Source organism: Mus caroli, unplaced genomic scaffold, assembly GCF_978045245.1.
Source record: "Mus caroli unplaced genomic scaffold, Mus_caroli_1 scaffold_18, whole genome shotgun sequence".
Taxonomy (NCBI): domain Eukaryota; kingdom Metazoa; phylum Chordata; class Mammalia; order Rodentia; family Muridae; genus Mus; species Mus caroli.
The window spans coordinates 10,386,804-10,413,578 of record NW_028227273.1 but is presented as its reverse complement, the minus strand read 5'-3'; the positions used below and the strand labels follow the sequence as shown (position 1 = coordinate 10,413,578).

At 40.9% G+C, this 26,775-nt stretch overlaps 2 protein-coding genes across 3 annotated transcripts in view; both read right to left on the bottom strand.

Annotated features, from left to right (window-relative positions):
* The window catches only part of Thada (THADA armadillo repeat containing), a 284,103-nt gene that overhangs the window by 225,469 nt on the left and 31,859 nt on the right, over positions 1-26,775 (bottom strand). For both annotated transcript variants that reach the window (XM_085833257.1, XM_029471016.2), the window contains 2 exons: positions 24,099-24,256; positions 10,723-10,832 (listed from right to left, as the gene is read on the bottom strand). In XM_085833257.1, the coding sequence (XP_085689383.1) occupies positions 10,723-10,832; positions 24,099-24,256 (268 nt within the window). The remainder of the gene's footprint in view (positions 1-10,722; positions 10,833-24,098; positions 24,257-26,775) is intronic.
* On the bottom strand, positions 1,005-1,748 carry LOC110312627 (U6 snRNA-associated Sm-like protein LSm8). Its single transcript, XM_021186383.3, has one exon. The coding sequence runs from the start codon at positions 1,663-1,665 to the stop codon at positions 1,375-1,377; it is 291 nt and encodes a 96-aa protein (XP_021042042.1). The 5' UTR covers positions 1,666-1,748; the 3' UTR covers positions 1,005-1,374.

Sequence of the window (26,775 nt, the reverse complement as noted above, 5' to 3'; positions counted from 1 at the left end):
GACATCGTATTTTCAGTGGTCCCAAGAGCTTGTTCAGCACAACATCTAGCATACTTCAGAAGATGTTCTAGAATCTTTGTTGAATGACTAAATTCAAATAAACCAAACAAGCAGGGTAGGTGGCAGCTGCTGCACATTAGTTGTGTCTTCGGGTGGGCACAAAACTGCAAAGGCAGGTGTAGAAGGAGAGGCTACAACCTTAAGACTTCACAACATGAGATCGCAATAGCGAGAAAATGAAAACACCTCAAGTTCTTGCTCGTCAATGGATCTTCTGTCATCCCCAGCAAGGAAAGGTTGCTTTATAAGGATGTGATTTCAAAACATCAGGGTTACTGTTGTGGTAGGAAGAAACTGCCAGGTAAAATGAAGCCAGGAAAGACGCCCAAGAACAATGCAGCAAATTCTAGTTGTTTGTTCTGGTTCCTCATCACACAATCCAGGGGTCAGTAAGGAGAGGGGGAAATATCCTGAGTGAAGAGATGGCTTCTGCCCATACTATGTCATCACCAACCACAGAGCAGGGGAATTCCAATGTCCTGCTTCTGTCAGCAAATGCCTTCCAGTTAAGGAGGAGACAGCATGTTTGTCTGAAGACTCTGCTGCTGTGACAACCTTGTCAACCTCATACAAAACACACCGGATGTCTTTAGTCTCAAGACTACCATACAACTTCAAGTTCCTTCCTAAGAAGTGTTCAAGTCTCATCAAAAAGGAATTTAGTACTTAAATATTATTAATTTACACATAACACGTATAAAATCAGTGTACCAATTCTAAAGGAAACTTACAAAAATGCCCCCAATTCCAAGGCTGTGGAGATGGCTGATCAGATAAAGTTATTTACCACATGAGACCCTAGGATCCATATAACAGAGAGAGTTAACCAGCTCCATCCCACAAGCTACCCTCTGCTCTGCACGCACACACACACGACAGTGTGTGCATACCCACACATATACATCATCCACAAAAATAACAAGAATTAAAAAGAAATAATCTCTTTTTTTTTTAACAAGAAATGTGTCTTTTATTACTATTATTTGCATTAGTATAAGTTACAATAACAGTCTAAGTTCTCTCTACAGCCAATTTCCCATAAATATTAAATTACCAAAAGTAATGGTATTTTCTAAGTTTTCAAATGATCCTTAGATTTTTGTATCATTTGGTAGAAAAATAAACCAGCCAACCACATTTATTAATTTAGGCAATGTTTCCCAATAAAAATGTAGAAATATTTAAATTACATATTACAGTGTACCAACATGAAGTCAAACTCCACAATTACACACTCATAAAAAACCTAAACATCACTCTCAGGAGAGACGCTTCTGTACAGGATTTACACACATCTCACTACACACTGAGGTCTCAGTGTGCTACGGAGTTCAGAGGTTCTGCTCGGATGTTCCCCAAGTCGAGTGCAGAATCTGTCTCTTCATCTATTTCCCCAATGACTGCTACATTGTCGCCCCTCACAATGTATAACCCCAACACCACTTGTTCTACTCCCTGAGAAGAGCTGAACACCCGCTCATGGCTTTCATCCAAAATCAAGTTAATGGTCTGGTCAAAACCTTTTAGTGTTCCCACAATCATTCTGCCATCAGAAGTAATAACAGCCACAGTTCGGTTGATGTAGTTCTCCAAAGCAGACGTCATGCTGCTGGGCCCGGAGGTCCCGGGAATCTGCGAGGGCTCGGCAACGAGGAGACCAAGAAATAATTTCTTAAACTCTTTCACACCTAAAACTCCCTAGACTTTCACAACAAATCAGAAGGCAGCATTGTATGTAGGGAGTGAAATTCCACTTACTGAAAAAGAGTATTTATCTCACACAGGTTAGATATTTTACTATTGTTAGCAAGCTAGTGGTGGAACTTCACTTAAATTTCTACCTTTTTTTTTCTGTCTATTACTTCAAACCAAGGTGGCAAAAACCAAGCCACGGTGACTTTCTCCATAACAATCCAGAAGGGGCCAGAAGAAAGGTTTGCATGATTGTTCTCCTCTTCAAGTGGCACAGCCTGAGCCCATAGTAAAGGTAACAGAGAGCTGGGGTTAACCTCAATGGAATAGCACTTTCCTAGAATGCCAATGCTTGAGATTCAATATTCAGAACAGAAAATAATAATAATTTTCAACATGTTAAAGTTAGAAAAGTAGTAGAAATGCACAAGACTGGTGTCCAGGCCTCTGTGTTATCATGAGCAGAACACTAAAGCAATTTATTGTTCCACAAACAGATTAGTCCAGCATCCATCCATCTATCTCAGTCCTAGTAGACAAGTACCTTAAGATAAGAAAAACCCCACAACCCGAGATCAAGTTACATACGTCATACATCCACTAATTGGTCATTAGACTCTTTTGTACCAATAAATTAGATTCTCTGGGTATAAATCAGCTTTTCAGCTGCTTCTTCCATCCACCATGGCTCCATCCACCTACATCCACCATGGCTAGCTCCTAGTTGAGTTTGGATTTTATTATATTACTTGTTAGTTGTTGTTAATTGAGATATTCAACTTCCTGAAACCCTTTTGGTAATCTCCAATTATTTCATAAGTGAAATTCTTTATTCATTCTTTTTTCAGGTATTATGTTCATTATTTAAAGGTTCATGTTTTTTCTTTCGAATAAACTAAACAATGAAAGATGTGGACAGAAGACCGTATGCATTACAAAACAATGTTTAAAAGGGGACATAACTCTGAAGTATGGAGAAACTTTAAATCAGAAGAGGGATTTGCACACATGCAAGCTGGTAAAAAGGTGACATTATCAACAGAGGCCACCTTACCTCCACACTGGATCACAGCCTGTGCGTTACAGCATCAGGAGACGACGCTGGCCTTAGCTGCAGGCTCAGGCAACAATGAACAGAGGAGTGAGTAAAGAGGCCACAGTAAGAGTAAGGATGTCCACTCAAGTGCTGAGAGAAAGGGCCCAAAGAGTGGCTCTCTTAGTGTTTAGTATCATTTCCCAGAGAGCAAGGAGGAAATCCTGAAGAGTTGATTTTTTAAAATCCAGGCTACAGATGACTCACTGAGAACGAACAACATATTATGAAGACTTTGAAAACCAGTGTTACATTTTCCAGAAAAAGGGATATGATCTGACTTTACAGGGGTAGACACATGGCTCACAGAGGATACCGTCACTTGTCACTCTTGCTGAGGGTACAGGTATGGTTCCTAGCACCCACAGGGAGGCTCACAACTGTACCTCCTGCTCTAGCAGATCTAATGCCCTTTCCTAGCCTCTGTGGGTACTACATGCACCTGGAGTATTTACACACAGGCAAAACACTCAGGTAAAATAGATGTGAAAAACAAAAATTCAAAGGTCACTAGCAAGTCAGTAACACAAAATGACTTAGGAAATAAACAAGGCATCCCAGTTTTCACAAAATCTTTTAAATCCACTAGAGAACTAGAAGAAAGGACTCGGCAGAGCGGCACTTACTACCCTGCCGGCACTTGTACAGCAGAGGCACAGCACCTCTGTGAGTCCTAGGCCAGCACTGCCTACTGTGAGTTTACGGTGGCCAGGGCTAAGTAGTGAGACCCTGTCTCAATACCCACCACTCCCCCAGTTCATATGGCTTTTTAAAAAAAGATTTATTTATTTATTTTATGTATGTGGATCCACTGTTGCTATCTCTAGCCTCTTATATTCCTAATTTAATCATTCACATTTCAAATAAAATTCATAGGATATTTAAGTGAGCAATAAGTATCTTATCAAAACTTTAGACAATATAATGTTAATCAAAGTGAAATAAATTTCTTCCCCCAAAATATTACACTTAACATTTATTTTTGTCCAATTCTATGAAGATACATTCTTTTGTTTTGCAGAAAGGTAGAAGAACTTAGTTTTTATTATTATATTCCAAATGCTCAAAAAGCTTTCACTTTAATTGCATCACAGGAGCTAGAGTTAAGTGGTAAAAGATTAAATATTTAAATTATTTCTGCCATAACTATTAATATCACAAATCATCACTAGTACTTTATAACTAAACCTGCTAGCTATCAGCAGTTCATTTAGGGGTTAATAAAGTAAATATGGCTATAATTACTATAGAGATTATTTGTAGAATAACCACACTTCAGCAGGCAGCGCAATTCTCATGAGGAGCAGGATATCACAAAAGTCCCTCCTACACTTAGAATTCCCGCCAAGAATTCCCCCATACTTGGATAAATCAAAGGCCCCACTCTAAGTTTGGGAATCTTTAAAACAAAACGAACATCTTCAAATACAAAAGAGAGTTCTATGTATGAATTTCACCAGAAATTTGAATTTATTCCTAATTTAAATGTACTTAACTACTCCATTCAAACATCTGGGTAGCTGACTATGCATAAATAATCACAGTTTTAGTTTGTCTTGCTGTTGTTTTCGCTTGGGAGGAGGCGTGCTGTGTGGAGCCTCAGCCTCAGCCTCCAGAATACTGAAGTTACAATGTGCACACGGCCATACTTGGCAGTTACCGAGTTTTTAAAGAAAGTCTGACTATCTATCTCATCAAGTTCCAAACAGAACTCATTAAACGAGAAAATCAGATTACAGAAAATTAACTCCACATTTGTTTGTGTTATATATATAAATATTATTTTCAAAAAAATTTCCCAGGAAAAAAAAGAATAATATCTCTCCTGGTCTTGTTTATCCTGGATAATTGTTTAATAGTAAAGTCAGTTTACATTTGAAGACATTTTGAATAATCCTATTAAAAATCAATTTATATGATATAGTTCATGTTTAACTCTCCAGTTAATTGCCAATTAATCTTTTTAAGTGCTTTCTTCCTTAACACAGCTGTAGTGCAAAGGGTGGCCAGCAACCGGCCTTGATTTCTATGAGTTCTCACCAATGCCCAGATTTCTTTCTTGCAAATGTTTTCTTAAATGCTATATGCATAAGCAAGTTTGCATCATTTAAGCAGTTATTATTCCCTCCCCACTAAAAAAGCCCATGGGAAACAGATTTTCTTTTAAAATTAAAAACCAACCAACACCCCCTCTCCCCCCAAGAAAGTGCTATACATGATAGAGATGCTCTGTATTAAAGAAGTCACATTTGAAATGTTCCTGAAGGATCAAAATCACCAGGCATCAGACAAGAAGCCTGACAGATGGGTTCTAAGCCACCAGTAACAGCCATGACAGGATCTCTAAGACAGACTAGAAACGGACAATACACCAGGCACTGGGCCTTTCCTCTACTCTGCATTTCGTCTCCTGGAATGGACACAGTGGTTCGGGAACTGACACCAAGACATCGTGTTTCCTTTCATGCTCAGACTCACACAAAGCCTCTGTCCTTGGCTCTCTGTCCTTCTTCCATCCCCACTCTTCAATCCGACTAAGAGTGATGACTATGAAAGCCATTCCCAGACCTGTCTCAGCTGCCTCACCTCAGTCACACACCTACTCCAGCTGCAACGGGAGGTCCACTGCCAGGACAGTCCAGCACTGTCTCACACTCAAGACTGGAAAAATAAACTTACTACTCTTTTAAATTCATTTATTTATTATGTATACAGTGTTCTGTCTGCATGTATGCCTGCAAGAAAAGGGCACCAGATTACATTATAGATGGTCATGAGCCACCATGTGGCTGCTGGGTCTTGAACTCAAGACCTCTGGAAAAGCATCCAGTACTCTTAACTTCTCCAGCCCAAACTTACTATTCTCTATCAAACAAACAAAACCAAAGTTTCTCTGTTTAGGTAACATCGATTCCATTTCTGGCCACCTACAACCAGAGGAACCATCACAGATTGCCTAGTGACCTCTACACTTGCATTCAACGTCACAGATTCATTTTTCAAAGCTGGCCACTACAATAGCTTCCATCCACATACATTTCCACACAATGGTTTTGCCACTGTGCAATCAAAAAATGAACTATTCACAGAGAAACCCTGTCTCAAAAACAAACAAACAAACAAAAAAAAAACCAAAAAAACAAACACACACACACACAAAAACCAAAAACAAACAAAAAAATGAACTATCTCCAGTCTGACCTGAAGACTCTTTACAACCCAGAGAATGGGACTGGAGCAATGCTTTAAGCCTTGCCTGTCTGCTGGGGGACTGCTGCTATGCAGAAGCAGTTCAGCCACTTCAAACCTGTCATGCTGAATAAGAGGCTACTTGTGGTCCCATCTGTTAGGTCCAAAGGAAACTCCAATTCCCCAAACTCCAAAAGGCAGTCCAAATATCCAGAAATGAGTTTAACCTGGATTACAGGAAGACTTCTGTTAGATAAAAGTCAGCATTCCTCAGGAACTTGTAAAAGTGGTTCTCATTGCCAAAAGGAGTCATTTCCTTTGCCCTTGGCAAAAGGGGCATGGGGCTCTCCAACTAACCTCTAAGCACACTGAGGTCCATGCTAGCCCCCAGGTTCCCTCAGTCCCTATTCACAAGGATTTATTATACACTTCAAAGCCCATCCTAGCATCCTAGCCCTCCTCGCTCCCCTTCTACTCTAGGCTCACTGCCACAGCCCAGCTCTGTTCTCAGCTGTTCTCACTGTTCTCAGCTCCTGCTCTCACTGCTCACAGCCCCAGCTGGCATCGTAATACTCTCTCAAGTCTCTGTCCCCTGCTCGTCTCCCCTCCCTCACAGACAGCAGTCTCCAGTCTGCTGGCCTTGTTCAGTGTACTTCTTTCGCTCTGCTCTGGACTCTTCCAAGTGTCTCTGGATATTTTTTTTCTCTCATTAACAATAAAGAGCATCCCTTTAACTATATCAAGGAATGATTGTAATCGCTGGTTTTGTGTATCAACTTGACATGGGCTAGAATTATCACAGAGAAAGGAGCTTCAATTAGGAAAGTGCCTCCATGAGATCCAGCTGTGGGGGGCATTTTCTCAATTAGTGGTCAAGGTGGGAGGGCCCCTTCCTCCTGTCTTAGTCAGGGTTTCTATTCCTGCACAATCATGACCAAGAAGCAAGTTGGGAGGAAAGGGTTTATTCAGCTTACACTTCTACATTGCTATTTATCATCAAAGGAAGTCAGGACTGGAACTCAAGCAGGTCAGGAAGCAGGAGCTGATGCAGAGGCCATGGAGGGATGTTCTTTACTGGCTTGCTTCCCCTGGCTTGCTCAGCCTGCTCTCTTATAGAACCAAGACTACCAGCCCAGAGATGGTCCCACCCACAAGGGGCCTTTCCCCCTTGATCACAAACTGAGAAAATGCTTTACAGCTGGATCTCATGGAGGCACTTCCTCAACTGAAGCTCCTTTCTCTATGATAACTCCAGCCGTGTGAAGTTGACACATAAAACCAGGCAGTGCACCTCCCCAACTTGGTTCTTGGTCATGATGTTTGTGCAGTAATAGAAACCCTGACTAAGACAATGGTCATGTTGGCAGTTTATATATATGTTTTGATACTGAACACTCCAGAGAGGCACAGCCTCCCTAATCAAACCAAGCTGCTGACTTGAGTCTCCTAAGGTATGGACCATTTGTTTCTGCTACCTATCATCTTCAACTTCAAATGTCTGAGTCCGTCTCTTCAGCCACTTCTTCCCTCCATCTGTTCTCTTCTGGTACTCAGGTGTCACCATAGAGCTGCCTGATCTGTCTCTGTTGGCTCCAGGAGCCTACTACTGCTTCAAAGGTGTGCCAGGCAGCTTCTCTTGCCCTACAGAACACCCACAGCATGGCAAGAGATGCCTCTCCTTTGTGATGTGGGGCACTTCCTCTGACAAGTCTCTACACCCTGCTATTTCCCTGTCTCTTGGATAGATCTGGCTCTGTCCAGTCTGCTGACCATGTCAAGTCTATTTTATCTCTGTTCTAGACTCTTTCAGATGTCTCTGACTGTTCTCTCTTGGATCAACAATAAAGTCTTCCGTACCATGGAGTGGTCATGTCCCCAGTTTATATACCCAATGGGTCCAGTCTTCTAGCTATACCACTATCCAAGGGGCCAGAAATGTGTGCACGATTAAAAGAAGCCCCCTCACCACTTCATGTGCCAGCTACATGGTACCAGTTAGACTCAGTAAATCTCTCAAGGAAAACTATCCTTGCCCTAATTCCTACCTCCTAAAACCAAAAAATGTAATAAAATGCCTACAGTTTTCCTGTATCATTCAATAAGTCATGTGTGGAGTTGTCTACATGAGGCCAAATGTTAAGTGAAATAGCCCATCTTTGTTTCAATCTCAGAGCCTGAATCAACAAGGAAGAAGCCCCCATTAGCTCAGACTTCAATTGCTAAAGCTGGGCTAAGCTGTAATCTAGTCCTTCTTGAGCTGAACGTCCCAACCGAGGCCACAACACCTCACAGAGCCCTAAACAAACAGCAACCTCACAGTGTTTTACGTTTGTAGGAAACTATACATTCCAAAGTATGTTCAAAAATAATTTATTTGCTCTATACAACAGAAGTCAGTGAGCTCTTCAAATGGATCTCTCGCTAACCACACATCCTTGTAGTTTACTCTCTCGGCATTCCTGTAAGAGTTATCAATTTCATACACTATCTTGTAGTTTTATCCTGTTCACACACAGAGATCTGACTTTCTCAGCTGGTATGAAGCTAACACACATCCACTGCAATAGAGAGTGCTTATACCCAGTAACTCTTGGGACAGTAGAGACCTATTACACACTTCCTGGCAACACTCTGAATTTTACCCTTGCTTATTTTCCAAACTAAACCATAATCTCTTGTTCAGAGGTAAAAACAAAGGACACGTATCCTTATACTCTGGAAGAAAGGACAGTCCTCCATTTTGGGGAAGGCTCTCCTCTTTAGGGAAGGACATCCTTTCTGCAGTGAGGATGCAGCTTCAGAGAAGACACACAGGGAATCGGCTTAGTTTGGGTTTTATTGCTGTACAGAAACATCATAACCACAGTAACTCTTATAAAGAAAAATATTCAACTGGGGCTGGCTTACAGTTTCAGAGATTTAGTCCATTATCATCACGGCAGGAAACATGGCAGAATGCAGGTAGACATGGGGCTGGAGAAGGAGCTGAGAGTTCTATATCTCTATCCTCAGGCAGAAGAAGGAGACTGTGAGCCACACTGGGTATAGCTTGAGCATAGAGACCCCAAAGTCTGTCCCCATAGTGACATGTTCTTCCAAAAGGCTATATACCTCCTAAGAGTGCCACTCCCCATAGGAGACGCATTCAAACGCATGAGTCCAATAGACCCTATTCCTATGTAAACCACCAGAGAACCATTAAGGAGTCACAGTGTCTAGCAAGAAAGAATAGCTAAATCAATCCTATCCATCAACATGGTGCCAAGTGTCGCGGTCAGACTGCCCTGACACCTCAAAGGTTCTTTAGTAACAGAAACTGTGTCTCATGATGAGTTATGCTATTCTTTAACCCAAGCATGATGCAAAAGAACATGGCTAACATTCATTAACTGATCTGAAGGAATCACATACATTGCACTGTGAGAAAAGAATATTCACAGCATGACTATAAGGGAAACAAAGAATTAAAATGATAAAGTATTTTTAGAAAGACTTATTTATGTACATAAATGCTCTGTCTGCATACACACATGGTTGTGAGCCACCATGAGGTTGCTGGGAATTGAACTCAGGACCTCTGGAAGAGCAGCTAGTACTCTTAACTGCTGAGCCATCTCTCCAGCCCAGAAAAGATAAACTATTTTCAAGGTCAGCAGTTTATAGGGCTAGAAAGATGGCTTAGCATCTAAGAGCCTAACTACTTCCCAGGACCAGAGTTAGTTTCTAGTCCCTGTATATCTGGTAGTTCACAATCCCCTCTAACTCCAGATTAAAGGGAGTCAATGTCCTTCTAGCCTTCACAGGCACCTGCACTCCTGTCCACATACCCACTCAAACTGACTGACAGACAGACACATGCACAATAAAAATAGCATATTTAAATATCAACAGTTTAATGTTAGAAAGATTTTTAAAGCACCATCTAAAGAAAGTCTGTGAATGACAGAGTGTTTTTAGAGCTGTTTTACCAGGGGTGGAGGTGGGGAACATGACACAAATCGCAGTGCACAGAAAAAGGGTCACCAAAGCTACAAGACTGGCCACGCCACTTCAAACGTTTAAGGCAACAGAAATGTTTTCCTGGAAAATGCTACCGTTCTTTAGAGAATGTTTGCCACAAATACTTAAGTCATTAAGTAACTTAAGGTTTCCTTACAAGTCATTTAGAGGAAATCTACTATATGAATAAATGAAATTATCAGCGCCCATAAAGTTAAAAATACACATTTGGTTAAATACATGAGAGTTATCTAAATATTTTTTCCAGGTAAGATGAATTATGTCTATTTATTGTTATTTTAAGATTTTTCTATAAAATAAAACTACAAAAAGCTTTATGGTATTCCGTGAAACCCACATAAACCCAAAGAAGTCCACGTTTATTTGGTTCCAAATGCCAAGTTATTTTCAAACAGACAAAACATGCATTTCATCTGATGAAAAGATCAGTAACCTCAGTGCCATTTTTGGCAAAGTCTTTAGATCACATCAAATCAGCCTTGAGTGTGAGAGCAGCATAGGCGGAGACTGGAGTCAGCCATCTGCAGGCTGTCACACATGGAACCTGAGAAAGCTACCCTGTGGCCAAGCAGGCTTCCTTCTCTCCAGTATTAAAGACACACGCAATACCTACTCCTGCACATGGTCTGTAGTCTGCTCTTAAAAGAAAACCCACCCATTTATTTTACCTGTTCAGTATTTCAGTGAGTTTCACAAAGCCAGTATACGCCAGTTCAAATGCTCCTCTGTGTCTGGACTGCAGAAGGTGTTGTTTAAAGTACTCTCCTATTTCTTTAACCTTTAAAAAAATGAAAAACATTCAATTTGTGGGCAATTTATCGATTCATTAATATATCAGCAATATAATTCAGAACCAATGCTTTGGTATCCATTTAACACGGACTTAGTAGGTAACAAATCATGTTTTAAGCACCTTCCCGTTGTTTTTTGAGACAGGGTCTTGGGTAGCTCTGGCTGGCCTTGAACAATGTAATCAGGAATAACCTGAACTCTTGTTTTTCACACCTTCAGTGGGAATTATGTGTTCTACCACACTTGCCTTAAACCTTTTAAAAATGCCATCTCACTTAATATTATATGATCGATATAGCATATTTATATATTTATTGAATGTATTAATTTTATAATATATTAATATTACATTAATATATAATATATTAAATTTTCCTATGCCAGACTTGCAAATTTCATAGTATGGCCTTTTAGCTCAACATAAAACATAAAATCACAAAAAGTAGCAAACTCACATACATGATTCTGAGATAATTATGTTTACTCTTCAAATATTTTGCAATTATTATGGTAAATATACATAAGAAACTTACGATTTCAACCATTTTACAGTGTATGGTTCAATGATAGGAAGAACAGTCACACTGCTGAGCAACTGCTAACACTATCTGTGCGAAGAGCTTCCCCTCCAAACCTGAGAAGCCACATCCATTCCCCTCACATGCTAGCGATAGAGTAAGGCGACAAGTGAAGCTCAGTGAAAGGCATCCTGAAGGTCTCCCAGGCCCTTCTAAGTCAAGCCATGGACCCTGCCAGAATGCCCCACTATCAATTCCCAACGGATAGGCCGGCCGGCTTGCTCTAGGTAAGACGAAACACAAAGTACACCCATTAATTTTAAAGAAAACAACTAAGAATTAGTTGTGTCTGCTGTTCTGAACTAAAAGAACTGCCGAGCTAGTTAGCCCAACTGGGCTTTCTGTTACTTGGTGACAGATTTGGTGGCTGTTGACTTTAGAAAATCCAGACTATATAAACTGTATCTGTTCACTGTGCATCCACAGCTCACAGTATGGCAAACAGGGAAGCTGCCCCACAGTGTCTCAGATCTGCTTACCCAGAAACTTGCTCACCTCAGCAGTGACTGGGTTAGTGCTCTACATACATCAAGACACACTAGAATGAGCAGTCTCATTTTCTTCTTCTAGATGCTAAGGGCACTTGCCTCATCGGTGATTGAGTTTAAATGAGTTAAATACCAAGTTCAGAACAGACCAATTATCTATAACCTAATTTAGTTCAATATGAGCTGTCTGTTCTAAAGAGGGGGTATCTGTTATGAAGAGTGTGCTCAGTGTGTATCTGCTATAAAGAATGATACACACAGAATCAGAGACCAACAAAGCAGTACTTGATGGATTTTTAAAAACTATTTCAGAATAAATAATATGCTATGTCCTTCAGCTTAAGCTTTTTTTTTTTTTGTCAAGTATTTCTATCATTACAAAAATAATAGGTTATTATGAAGGCATTTCAGAGCAGAGAAAATAAGGACAAAAAAAAAAATAGCTTTTTCCCTAAAATGGAGTACAGATATTGTGACGTACTTCGATAAAAACGAACGCTGTTCACAGAGGGTTTCTGTGAGGGCCTGCAGAAGCCCACTATCTTCTCCTTCAGCAGACACCGCTTTTCCACCGCTTCTTTATGCTAACTCCCTTCAAATGGTATAAATAAACAGCATATCATACAACTAAAGCAGTCACACGTTTGCCTGGTGAGTGGTCCTCTCCAGTAGACCACAACCTAGGTAACCCTGACCACAGGAGTCAGAGCAATACTCTAAGGGCAAGAGTGATACATAGACAATTTTTCTTCATATTTTAATCTCCAAACAAATGTGAATTTTTGCCCTGGCTGACTGACTATATAAAATTTATTGTCACGTGTTTTTTGACATCCTGTCCAATGTTTTGCCGCTTACTGCTGTGTAAGATGAAGAAGCTGAAAAGAACATATGTGACTTCCATAGGCTTTCAGTAGAAAAAATTAATATGCTGGGTAGTAATGACAGCTGCCCTAAGATTAGAATAGTGTTCATGCTCATATCTCACACAGGGTATACATGCTTAGGTAGAATATTAGTATATGATAAGGCTCCAATAAACAAACAAACACTCACTAAGTAACTGCTATCGACCAGACAGATCCTTCGCTGGGTCCAGATCTACTCTACAGCTGCTAGGTTGGGCGGACCCGGATGATGACTTAGAGGCTTTATACCAGACAGCAGGGAAAGCTAGGCATGGCAAAGAGGGATGAACCCAGTCCCTAAAGGTGGTAAACTGAGCAGAGTAATGGGCCTTGAGAGCAAGCAGCAAAACAGAAGCACCCTGCTGACACCCTCTCAGTAGATAACCAGAACAGAGGTGACAAATAGCATCAGAAAGCAGGTAAGAAATGTGGTCAGAAATGGTCAGAAACCAAATGTATTCATTTGTGTATATGTATGTGTATGGGGTGCCTATGGAGGTCAGAGGACAGACTGTGGGAGTCCACTCTCTCCTTCCACTACATGGGTCCCAGGGATTAACCCTGGCAGAAAGCACTGAACCCAAAACTTCTCAATTTCCTTTTTAAAATGAAAAGGTCATCTGAAAATATAAGTGTTTCATTAGAAACTAAGTTTCTAAGGGTCAAAAAGTTTTATTTTTCAGTTTTTTTAAAAAAACAAACAAACAAACTTTTAACATAAAAAATAAATTCTCGCTGGGTGGTGGTGGCACACGCCTTTAATCCCAGCACTTGGGAGGCAGAGGCAGGTGGATTTCTGAGTTCGGGCCCAGCCTGGTCTACAAAGTGAGTTCCAGGACAGATAGGGCTACACAGAGAAACCCTGTCTCAGGAAAAATAAAATAAAATAAAATAAAAATTCTCCCAGAATATTTTATTATTATATTTAATTGAGCCAGGATCTCATTTACAGTTCAGGCTGGCTTGAAACTCACTACATAGCTGAAGCTGGCCTTGACTTTCTGATGATCCTCCTGCCTCAGCCTCAAAGTACAAGGATTACAGGCACAAACCAGCATACACAGGTCCCAGGGATCCTGAAGGAAACCAAAGCTAAAGTGAAATAAAAGAAGATACTGATTTCTAATCTTAAAATTAAACATGGCACTGCCCTTTAAATTTAACATATTCTACTTCTGACTTTTTATAAAACTCTAAAGCAAATTAGCAATGTTTTACAGATTTATAGGTCACTAGTCCACAGGGGAAAACAGCTACTTGCTATGTCTCCAGGCATCTATAGCTTACCATCAGATAAACTAGCAGTCTATAAATGTCTACTTTTGGTTTGACATTATACTATAAAATAGTAACCCTTAATTTAAATTCCGAGTTTAAAACAGAACCATTTCTTATAACACTGGGACTGTCTTCAGCTGGAAGACTCTAATTCCATTTTGTTTACATGAAACGCTCCATAGAACTTTAAAGCCTAATAAAATGACTATGTTTAAAAGCAATCCTTCTCCTTTATAATGATTTCTTACTAACAATGAGAATTTCTTCAAAATCTAAACATTGTTCCTCTATATCATTATAAAGGCTTTCTGGTGTGCAGACACTGTCTTAGCAGAAAGTCTATTTTCCTTGTTCTAGCAAATGCTCAGCACAGACCACCTGAACTGTTACCCTTCAGGCCTGAGCTCTCCAAGTGAGGCACTGCTCTGCTTCATTAGGGTGTACCTCAGCTCTGGGTGATCAGAAAACCACATCTGAGTCTTCTCTGTGTTCCCGCAACACCCATGCAGTAAGACAGTCTGTAAACAGGCGACTAAATGATGTGGTCTCTCCTGAAGTTTAAAAGTTATCACTGGACACTCGCCAACTGCCCACAACACCCGCCACAGGATCTTAAGACTTCTGGTGAGGGGAGCACAGCTTCTGCTCCAATCCAATTGCGCGGGACCTGAGACTGCATTAGTTAGGGAAGCAGAAACCAGCCTGAGTAGGGCCGCAGGCCTCACCCGGCCGGATCAGCGCCAGGGTAGCGGGAGCGCAGGGTTGCCTGACACCCGCCAGCTACCCACGACCCCCGCCGCAGGATTTTGGGACTGCTGGTGAGTGGAACACAGCTTCTGCTCCAATCTTTAAATAGTGACAACGATAACAACTAACCCCAGAGATTACCAGATGGCGAAAGGTAAACGTAATAATCTTACTAACAGAAACCAAGACCACTCACCATCATCAGAACCCAGCACCCCCACTTCACCCAGTCCAGGGCACCCCAACACACCGGAAAAGCTAGACACGGATTTAAAAGCATATCTCCTGATGATGATAGAGGACTTCAAGAAGGACGTTAATAACACACTTAAAGAAATGCAGGAGAACACTGCTAAAAAGGAAGAAGACAATAAAGAGGAAGCACAAAAATCCCTTAAAGAATTGCAGGAGAACACTGCTAAAGAGTTACAAATCCTTAAAGAAAAACATGATAACATAATCAAACAGGTAGAAGTCCTTACAGAAAAGCAGGAAAACACATCCAAACAGATGATGGAAATGAACAAAACCATACTAGACCTAAAAAGGGAAGTAGACACAATAAAGAAAACCCAAAATGAGGCAACACTGGAGATAGAAACCCCAGGAAAGAAATCTGGAACCATAGATGCAAGCATCAGCAACAGAATACAAGAGATGGAAGAGAGAATCTCAGGTGCAGAAGATTCCATAGAGAACATCGGCACAACAATCAAGGAAAATGGAAAATGCAAAAAGATCCTAACTCAAAACATCCAAGAAATACAGGACATAATGAGAAGACCAAACCTACGGATAATAGGAGTGGATGAGAATGAAGATTTTCAACTCAAAGGACCAGCAAACATCTTCAACAAAATTATAGAAGAAAACTTCCCAAATCTAAAGAAAGAGATGCCCATGAACATACAAGAAGCCTACAGAACTCCAAATAGACTGGATCAGAAAAGAAATACCTCCCGACACATAATAATCAGAGCAACAAATGCTCTAAATAAAGATAGAATACTAAAAGCAGTAAGAGAAAAAGGCCAAGTAACATATAAAGGCAAGCCTATCAGAATTACACCAGATTTTTCACCAGAGACTATGAAAGCCAGAAGATCCTGGACAGATGTTATACAGACACTAAAAGAACACAAATTCCAGCCCAGGCTACTATACCCAGCCAAACTCTCAATTAACATAGATGGAGAAACCAAAGTATTCCACGACAAAACCAAATTCACACATTATCTCTCCACGAATCCAGCCCTTCAAAGGATAATAACAGAAAAAAACCAATACAAGGACAGGAACCACGCCCTAGAAACAACAAGAAGGTAATCCCTCAACAAACCTAAAAGAAGACAGCCACAAGAACAAAATGCCAACTTTAACATCAAAAATAACAGGAAACACCAATTTCTTTTCCTTAATATCTCTTAATATCAATGGACTCAACTCCCCGATAAAAAGACATAGACTAACAAACTGGCTACACAAACAAGACCCAACATTTTGCTGCTTACAGGAAACTCATCTCAGAGAAAAGGATAGACACTACCTCAGAATGAAAGGCTGGAAAACAATTCTCCAAGCAAATGGCATGAAGAAACAAGCTGGAGTAGCCATTCTAATATCTGATAAGATTGACTTCCAACCCAAAGTCATTAAAAAAGACAGGGAGGGACACTTCATACTCATCAAAGGTAAAATCCTCCAAGAGGAACTATCAATCCTGAATATCTATGCTCCAAATACAAAGGCAGCCACATTCATTAAAGAAACTTTAGTAAATCTCAAAGCACACATTGCACCTCATACAATAATAGTGGGAGACTTCAACACACCACTTTCACCAATGGACAGATCATGGAAACAGAAACTAAACAGGGACACAGTGAAACTAAGAGAAATTATGAATCAAATGGATCTGGCAGATATCTACAGAACATTCTATCCTAAAACAAAAGGATATACCTTCTTCTCAGCACCTCATGGTACCTTCTCCAAAATTGACCACATAATTGGTCACAAAACAGGCCTCAACAGATATAAAAATATTGAAATTGTCCCATGCATCCTATCAGATCACCATGGACTAAGGCTGATCTTCAATAACAAAATAAATAATAGAAAGCCAACCTTCACGTGGAAACTGAACAACACTCTTCTCAATGATACCTTGGTCAAGGAAGGAATAAAGAAAGAAATTAAGGACTTTTTAGAGTTCAATGAAAATGAAGCCACAACATACCCAAACTTATGGGACGCAATGAAAGCATTTTTAAGAGGAAAACTCATAGCTCTGAGTGCCTCCAAAAGGAAACTAGAGAGAGCACACATTAGCAGCTTGACAACACACCTAAAAGCACTAGAACAAAAGGAAGCAAATTCACCCAAGAGGAGTAGACGGCAGGAAATAATCAAACTCAGGGGTGAAATCAACCAAGTAGAAACAAGAAAAACTATTCAAAGAATCAACCAATCAAGGAGCTGGTTCTTTGAGAAAATCAACAAGATAGATAAACCCTTAGCCAGACTCACTAGAGGGCACAGGGAAAGCATCCTAATTAACAAAATCAGAAATGAAAAAGGAGACATAACAACAGATCCTGAAGACATCCAAAACACCATCAGATCCTTCTACCAAAGGCTATACTCAACAAAACTGGAGAACCTGGATGAAATGGACAAGTTCCTAGACAGATACCAGGTACCAAAGTTGAATCAAGATCAGGTTAATGATCTAAACAGCCCTATATCCCCCAAAGAAATAGAAGCAGTCATTAATAGTCTCCCAACTAAAAAAAGCCCAGGACCAGATGGGTTTAGTGCAGAGTTCTATCAGACCTTCAAAGAAGATCTAATCCCAGTTCTTCACAAACTATTCCACAAAATAGAAACAGAAGGTACTCTACCCAACTCATTCTATGAAGCCACAATTACTCTGATACCTAAACCACAAAAAGACCCAACAAAGATAGAAAACTTCAGACCAATATCCCTTATGAATATTGATGCAAAAATCCTCAATAAAGTTCTTGCTAACCGAATCCAAGAACACATCAAAACAATCATCCATCCTGACCAAGTAGGTTTCATCCCAGGGATGCAGGGATGGTTCAATATACGGAAATCCATCAACGTAATCCAGTATATAAACAAACTCAAAGATAAAAACCACATGGTCATCTCCTTAGATGCGGAAAAAGCATTTGACAAGATCCAACACCCATTCATGATAAAAGTCTTGGAAAGATCAGGAATTCAAGGCCCATACCTAAACATGATAAAAGCAATCTACAGCAAACCAGTAGCCAACATCAAAGTAAATGGTGAGAAGCTTGAAGCAATCCCTCTAAAATCAGGGACTAGACAAGGCTGTCCACTTTCTCCATACCTATTCAACATTGTACTTGAAGTCCTAGCCAGAGCAATTCGACAACAAAAGGAGATCAAAGGGATACAAATTGGAAAAGAGGAAGTCAAAATATCACTTTTTGCAGATGATATGATAGTATATATAAGTGACCCTAAAAATTCCACCAGAGAACTCCTAAGCCTGATAAACAGCTTCGGTGAAGTAGCTGGATATAAAATTAACTCAAACAAATCAATGGCCTTTCTCTACACAAAGAATAAACAGGCTGAGAAAGAAATTAGGGAAACAACACCCTTCTCAATAGTCACAAATAATATAAAATATCTTGGCGTGACTCTAACTAAGGAAGTGAAAGATCTGTATAATAAAAACTTCAAGTCTCTGAAGAAAGAAATTATAGAAGATCTCAGAAGATGGAAAGATCTCCCATGCTCATGGATTGGCAGGATCAACATTGTAAAAATGGCTATCTTGCCAAAAGCAATCTACAGATTCAATGCAATCCCCATCAAAATTCCAAATCAATTCTTCAACGAATTAGAAAGTGCAATCTGCAAATTCATCTGGAATAACAAAAAACCTAGGATAGCAAAAACTCTTCTCAAGGATAAAAGAACCTCTGGTGGAATCACCATGCCGGACCTAAAGCTCTACTACAGAGCAATTGTGATAAAAACTGCATGGTACTGGTATAGTGACAGACAAATAGACCAATGGAATAGAATTGAAGACCCAGAAATGAACCCACACACCTATGGTCACTTGATCTTCGACAAGGGAGCTAAAAACATCCAGTGGAAGAAAGACAGCATTTTCAACAAATGGTGCTGGCACAACTGGTTGTTAACATGTAGAAGAATGCGAATCGATCCATTCCTATCTCCTTGTACTAAGGTCAAGTCTAAGTGGATCAAGGAACTTCACATAAAACCAGAGACACTGAAACTTATAGAGGAGAAAGTGGGGAAAAGCCTTGAAGATATGGGCACAGGGGAAAAATTCCTGAATAGAACAGTAATGGCTTGTGCTGTAAGATCGAGAATTGACAAGTGGGACCTCATGAAACTACAAAGCTTCTGCAAGGCTAAAGACACCATCAATAAGACAAAAAAACCACCAACAGATTGGGAAAGGATCTTCACCTATCCTAAATCAGATAAGGGACTAATATCCAATATATATAAAGAACTCAAGAAGGTGGACTCCAGAAAGTCAAATAACCCCATTAAAAAATGGGGCTCAGAACTGAACAAAGAATTCTCACCTGAGGAATACCGAATGGCAGAGAAGCACCTGAAAAAATGTTCAACATCCTTAATCATCAGGGAAATGCAAATCAAAACAACCCTGAGATTCCACCTCACACCAGTCAGAATGGCTAAGATCAAAAATTCAGGTGACAGCAGATGCTGGCGAGGATGTGGAGAAAGAGGAACACTCCTCCATTGTTGGTGGGATTGCAAGCTTGTACAACCACTCTGGAAATCAGTCTGGCGGTTCCTCAGAAAACTGGACATAGTACTACCGGAGGATCCAGCAATACCTCTCCTGGGCATATATCCAGAAGATGTCCCAACCGGTAAGAAGGACACATGCTCCACTATGTTCATAGCAGCCCTATTTATAATAGCCAGAAGCTGGAAAGAACCCAGATGTCCCTCAACAGAGGAATGGATACAGAAATTATGGTACATTTACACAATGGAGTACTACTCAGCTATTAAAAAGAATGAATTTATGAAATTCCTAGCCAAATGGATGGACCTGGAGGGCATCATCTTGAGTGAAGTAACACAATCACAAAAGAACTCACACAATATGTATTCATTGATAAGTGGATATTAGCCCAAAACTTAGGATACCCAAGATATAAGATACAATTTGCTAAACGCATGAAACTCAAGAAGAATGAAGACCAAAGTGTGGACACTGTGCACCTTCTTAGAATTGGGAACAAAACACCCAGGGAAGGAGCTACAGAGACAAAGTTTGTAGCTGTGATGAAAGGATGGTCCATTTAGAGACTGCTGTATCCAGGGATCCGTCCCATAATCAGCTTCTAAACGCTGACACCATTGCATACACTAGCAAGATCTTGCTGAAAGGACCCAAATATAGCTGTCTCTTGTGAGACGATGCCGGGGCCTAGCAAACACAGGAGTGGATGTTCACAGTCAGCTATTGGATGTATCACAGGGCTCCCAATGGAGAAGCTAGAGAAAGTACCCAAGGAGCTAAAGGGATCTGCAACCCTATTGTTGGAACAACATGATGTACTAACCGGAACCCTGGAGCTCTTGTCTCTAGCTGCATATGTATCGAAAGATGGCCTAGTCGGCCATCAATGGAAAGAGAGGCCCATTGGACTTGCAAACTTTATATGCCCCAATATAGGGGAATGCCAGGGCCAAAAGAATGGGAATGGGTGGGTAGGGAAGTGGGGGGCGCTATGGGGGACTTTTGGGATAGTATTGGAAATGTAATTGAGGAAATTATGTAATAAAAATATTTAAAAAAAAAAAAAAGTTATCACTTCTGCTCATCAGAGTTCAATACACTCATAATTTCTAAAATCTAATATAAACAAAATAAAAGAGGCAATTCCTTTGTGACTTATGAATACTAATGAGTGAATTCCACTTGTAATCAATCACAAAAAAAATTTAAATAATGACCCAGCAGAGGAAATGCACCAAGCCAACCGAGGACCCCTGGTCACCCAAGCATCAGCAGAATCTAAAGCAGAAGGCGCTACCAGCTGGCAATGCTTCCTCACACGCTTTCTGTGGGGACAACTACTACAGAGTGTGATGCAAGCAGGTGTGAGGACAACTTACCCAAAAGCCTGCTCTTAGAAATATTAGGTGAAATCTACAAAGACACTGATATTCAACACAGGAGTTTATTTAAAGATCAGTATCAGCATTGCACTGGAAAGAGGGCCAGCAAAATGTCCAGCAGGTCTGTCAGCAGAGCAGCAAGCTAGAAACCTAGACACACACCAGGGAGTCAGGAAACAGGAGATAAGCTTGTGTGCACTGCTTACTCGTGAAGGGTCTCAGCTTACAGCCCTCAAAGCGGCTTTATCTCTGCCACCAGCGCAGGACACTATAAAAGAACCTTTCATTGTGTGACTACAGAGCAGGAGGACAGTCAGACATGCCACCAGGTGAACAATTTTCTCTTGAAGAAGCTGGGGAGAGCACACTGCCTCACAAGAAATGCTCTATAGGAAGGATCAGGTACTCAAAACTCCAGTAGAAAGTTATCTTTCATTCCTTGAGAGAACTGGTGTGGGTAATGGGAAGGGGAAAATTAACTTAAAGAAACCTAGGTGAGCCACTCAGAACAAAGGGAGCACTGTGCCACTCGAACCCATGAGGGGAAGGACAGAGGCCAGAAATCAGCTTTGGGATCTTTGTCAACCCAGGTAATGAATCCATTTCCTCATACTGAAGGGAGCTGGGGAGTATCACAGCAATGTTCCTTCAATGAACCAAGCATTAAAAAAATCAGAATTAAAAATAAGCACCAGCTCTCCTCTCCAGATAGCAACAAAGTCCCCACCTTGTCCTCCTGCCTCCTGTCAGCCGTTGGTGTGTGTTCCTTGAGTAGTGAGCCTTTAACAGAGGTCAGGAAAGCAGGGAGATCTGGGTGAGGACAAGAGCACTACCTCCAGAACGGAAGAGGGGAGGTGAGAAGGAGACTCAGGCTGACTTTAGCCTTACAGAGAGAAGTCTGCCAGCTTCACACTCACCTAACTGAGTGGTGACCTCTCAGATTGGTGGGTTTTGTCAGCAGGTACAGCAAAGGTAGCTTTGCCAAGTGACTATGTTCTTGGAAGCACCAAGAACGTATGGATTTACCTTAGGTACAGCCAGTCACCCTGATACAAACTAATGTCCTCTGTCATTTCCATTTTTAATTCTTGAAAGAATTAAATATATGCGATCACTAGGCCAGCCTGGGCTCCATAACAAGGTCGTGTCTCAAAAGTCAATATGACGAAGAGCTAGACAAGCTGCCAAGAGCACTTGCTGCTCTGCTAAGAGGACCCAGGGCTCAGTCCCCAGTATCCCCACATGGTGGCTCCCAACCATCTGGAATTCCAGTTTCAGGGGATTTGGTGCCCTCTTCTGGCCTCCACAGGCACTGCACACACTTCTGATGCATAGCTATATGCAAGCAAACACCCAGAAAATAATCAAATCTGAAATATTTAAATTAAAAAAAAAAAAAACATTTTTTAAAGAAGCAATTTTATGTTCAGTAAAACAGAAATCCTATAGTAATGTAAATGGCATTACTTTCTGGATGGCAGCATTTTCATGGATTAAATGTTCCTAAGCTAAGACACTGGTTTAAAAGCCAACAAAACCGAGAATAAAGTTTTTCACAGAGAACAGTTTGGGTCAGCACTCAGCAATTGCTTATACCCCAGCCTTCCCCAAGCCTGTGATGTCTTCTCTCTGCTCCATATGAGGTTATCATGTAAAGGCCATCACATGTGGAAGACCAGGCAGCTCATCCGACGGGGGCGCTTCTGTTAGTGGGCAGGAGTCTCTTCACTGATGCACACAGTCACTGAAGAATTCTTCAGACTGTAAGTCTGTGTAGTTGCTATTTTTAGTTTCTTTTAAATTTTTTTTCTTTATATTAGTTCTCAATTTTAACATAGTTGTTCCACATAATTTCATTATAATATATAAACTTTGGGTGTGGTGGGGAGGGAGTCAAGGCATAATAATTTTCATAGAGAACTTCCAAGCCTTTCTCATTTATAATCAAAAGCACAATGCATTCCTTTAATTTGTCCTTGAAAAGAGAAGTTGACAAGTCAAAGGATTTAGCCTGTGTTTACTTTGTAAAAAGACGGGGCATTCACACTAGTAAAATAGCTAATCTGGATTCCTCGGCCAGAAGCAGGCATTGGCACATTAGCGCTGGAGTAACGGCTCCCAGTAAGGCAGGGACAGCAAGGCCTGCTTGATGGGATGGAGGAGACCAAGGAGACGCCCCACCCCCACCCCCCAATGTGCTGCTTGCCTTTGCCCTGTGCTGTTTTTCCAAGGCCTTGCGACATCCCTGGCCCAGCTGTTAGCCAGAGTGTGAGAATAAACATATCAGCATTCTCTCCATGGTGCGAGTCATGTGGTTACTGTGGGATAACCAGCATTAGCATACGACAATATTTGTTTTGTCCTTGAATGTTCTAATACCCCATGGGGGGATTATCTTTCTTTGAAAAGGTTAAAAATGAAAGTACATACATCTTTGCTGGGAAACTGTGGGAAGTGGATTTGTTGAAACCATATGGAAAGGAAGAAGGAATCAATTAAAAGCAGAAATCTAATAAATCTAAAATATTTCTAAATGAAATGCTTGTGGTAAGCTAATTTCTTGTAAACACTGCACTCGATCCCTTGAACAGTCCCAGATGCTGGGCTAACTTTGTGGTCTTAAATGAAAGTCAGCCAAAAACACTAAAGTGACTACAACTTTATTACTGAAGTAGTGGGAAACATGAGAGCCATGATCAGCTAATGTTTCTTTTTATTTCTTTGAAATTTTTAAGAGACCTGTGGAGTCTTACAAAATAGACATTTTCAGCTAAAATCCAAGTTTATGTATGTTAAAGAAATTTAAAAAATAATATTGCAGTCAAAAATGAGGTAAATCTATAGTTACTGATGCAAAAATATTTCTTAAAATAACACTTTTTAAAAATAAAGTGCACCATCTACTATCCTAAAATCTTCATGAACCTTTCTCAGTTGGCACCTGTAAAATATTTAAGGTTCAAACCTTTTTTTAAAAACTGGTCTACAAATAGCAGCTTGTGCCTTGGCCACAAATGCCACCTGGAAGTAGAGCGATGAACCTCACCTGCTGCACTGTTAGGAACACATTAGAAGATTCTGGCCCAGGCTGCACAGGGAGAAGCTGGCAGAGCGTGCCGAGAAGCAAAGCCACTTCCTTCATGCTCCTCCAGCAGCACGCGAGGACCATCTGAGCAGTTACGTCACACGCTTTTTCTTCTTTACCTTAAGGATTAAAACAAAAGCTATTGAACATGCCAGGCTTTTTAAGCATGTCAATGCATAATTTCCCCAAGACTGATCGTTTGAACAAACAAACAAATCTGCGTATATTCTGTTTATTCAGAGAAAAACAAAACAAAACACACTAACATTTGTAGAGCAGGAAGCATGCTGACTTCTTAACTTGTTTCAAAAACAATTAAAAAGAAACAGTACTTCCTCAAACTTGGGACTACTGCTTGAACGTTACTGGAACGAGCTTTCCAACTCTCGCTACCCATAAAGAATTACTAACGCGGCTGGCTACAAAAGAAAGAACTTTGTGTTTACGTTGGTGAGAAGGGCTGTTTGATCAGTTGAGGAATGGAGAAAACTTTTGTTGCTGTTCCTGCTTTTGCTTTTTTAGACCCAGGGTCTCCTTATGTAGCCCAGGCTACCTCAAACTCATTCACAACACTCCTCACTGAGCCTCCTGGGTGTCAGTCAGCATTACAGCGTGGGCCTCCAGAACTAGCTGAGGACGGACCTTTCTCTCTTGGTTTTTTGACAATTTTATTTTACTTACTTTATTTAGTGTAGGTGAGGGTGTATACCACATGTATGAGAATGCTGCTGGAGCTGGTCGTTGTGAGCCACTTGACATGGGTGCTGGATGGAGACCTAACCCAGATCCTTAGGAGAGCAATTGCTCTTAACTTAGCTGTTTCTCCAGAGCCTGAGATACAACTTTTAATCAGTTAATCTTCCTTCCTCCCTTCCTCCCTCCCTCCCTCCCTCCCTTCCTTCCTATGCTCATTTAAAAGCAAGCCTTACTTGCTTGTGTGCCTATTGCTCAGAGGCCGAGGGCAGGCACTAGGCCCCTGGAACTAGTTATAGGCGGTTCCAGTGAGCTAGTGTGCGGGTGCTGGAACTGAACTCAGGTCCTTCTAAACAACAGCCAGTGCTCCTAACTGCTGAGCTATGTCTTTAGCTTCAACACAGAACTCTTAAAATTAAACACAGAAAATACCAATTATATTTCAAAATATATTTTATAAACATGGCAAATAAACTAAATGTATTCCTACCTATCATCTTATCTGGTTTGAGGTGTATTTTAGCACTGATATTTACAAAGTTCCATGAAGATGAAAACGGACGTTAACCAGAGTTTCTTCTATCTTACTTGCTTTTATAAGAAAAGTTTCTAAGCTAAAAGAATAAATGCACTTACAAATACACAGCATGCACAGAACGGCTTATACACAAAAGGGGTGGGGTGGGTAGAACTGGGGAGGAAATGGACATGACTTTATTTTAAATTCATATTTCACTGTTACACTGAAAACATATTTTTTGTAATTTAAAAAATACAATTGCAAAGAGAATTTTTTTGCTAGATAATAACTCCACCTAGTGGAAAACATAGCCACAGGATAAATCATTAAGAAATCACTTCTAGCGATAAATTTTTTCAGTAGCTGTGCAGACTGGAATTCTAGAGACTTGGTTTCGTGAGAATTTTGGTTTCTCTAAAAACCCAGTTGTACTATGTTTTGGCTTTATGTTGTGGGCTATGGGGCTGCTTCAGACTGTCCACAGCAGCTGACTGGGATTTATCTCCTGCTCTGGCTGGGGCGTGGGATTCTGCCAGCTGAAGCTAGTTTATATTTGGAATTCTGGGGACTCTTTAGAGGGTACATAAATGCCAGAGTCCTGAGAGGGGTGGCGGCTCCCGCTGCCGCTGCTGCTGCCCAGCACTGCTATTTTGCTGGTTGCTGGGTCGCTGGTTGCACATATCCTGATTACAAAGACTGGACTTGCCCCTAGAAACTCAATGCCCCTAATCATCAGAAAGTAGTCTAAAAAGATCTATACCCCTCCCCCGTCTAGGCTTCTTTCTTCTACCAGTGCTGGGGATAGAAGGGACTGGGGAGAAGGATGGCAGATAGAAGAACCCAATAAAGTAGCCCAAAAGCACGGTTATACTTGCTGTAGCACAGAAGCACACGCTCCGCTCAGAAGTCAGGTTTCCTTTAAAAGGATGCTCACTTCAAGCATTGTCCAGCAGATGCCAGTGAGCAGTGAGACAGGGAGGTGGTGATGCTGCCCGAATCTATCACCATGTGTCCCTGCTCTTCCATCAGAGGGACTGGTAAAGGGTCTTATGCTCAAAAGCTATGTGTTATAGCAGCAGCTGTGTTGAAGTAAGGCACACCATTTTATTATAAGGCTCTTATAAATTCATTCCAAAACCCAAATTAAGAAGAAAAAAATTTCGTTTTCCAGAAATGTTCTGCAAATCTGCACTTTCTTACATTATCAAAAGGGCTTTGCTTTGTGAGGCTGGAAAGAAAGACGGTGTGATGGTTTGTATATTCTTGGGCCAGGGAGTGGCACCATTTAGAGGTGTGGCCTTGCTGGAATAGGTGTGACCTGGTTGGAATGGGTGTGTCACTGTGGGTGTGGGCTTAAGATCCTCCCCCTAGGTGCCTGGAAGTCAGTCTTCCACTAGCAGCCTTTGGATGAAGACATAGAACTCT

Bases quoted from the DNA above. Each gene is read 5' to 3' on its own strand.
- LOC110312627 (XM_021186383.3), bottom strand. From the start codon at position 1,665: ATGACGTCTGCTTTGGAGAACTACATCAACCGAACTGTGGCTGTTATT.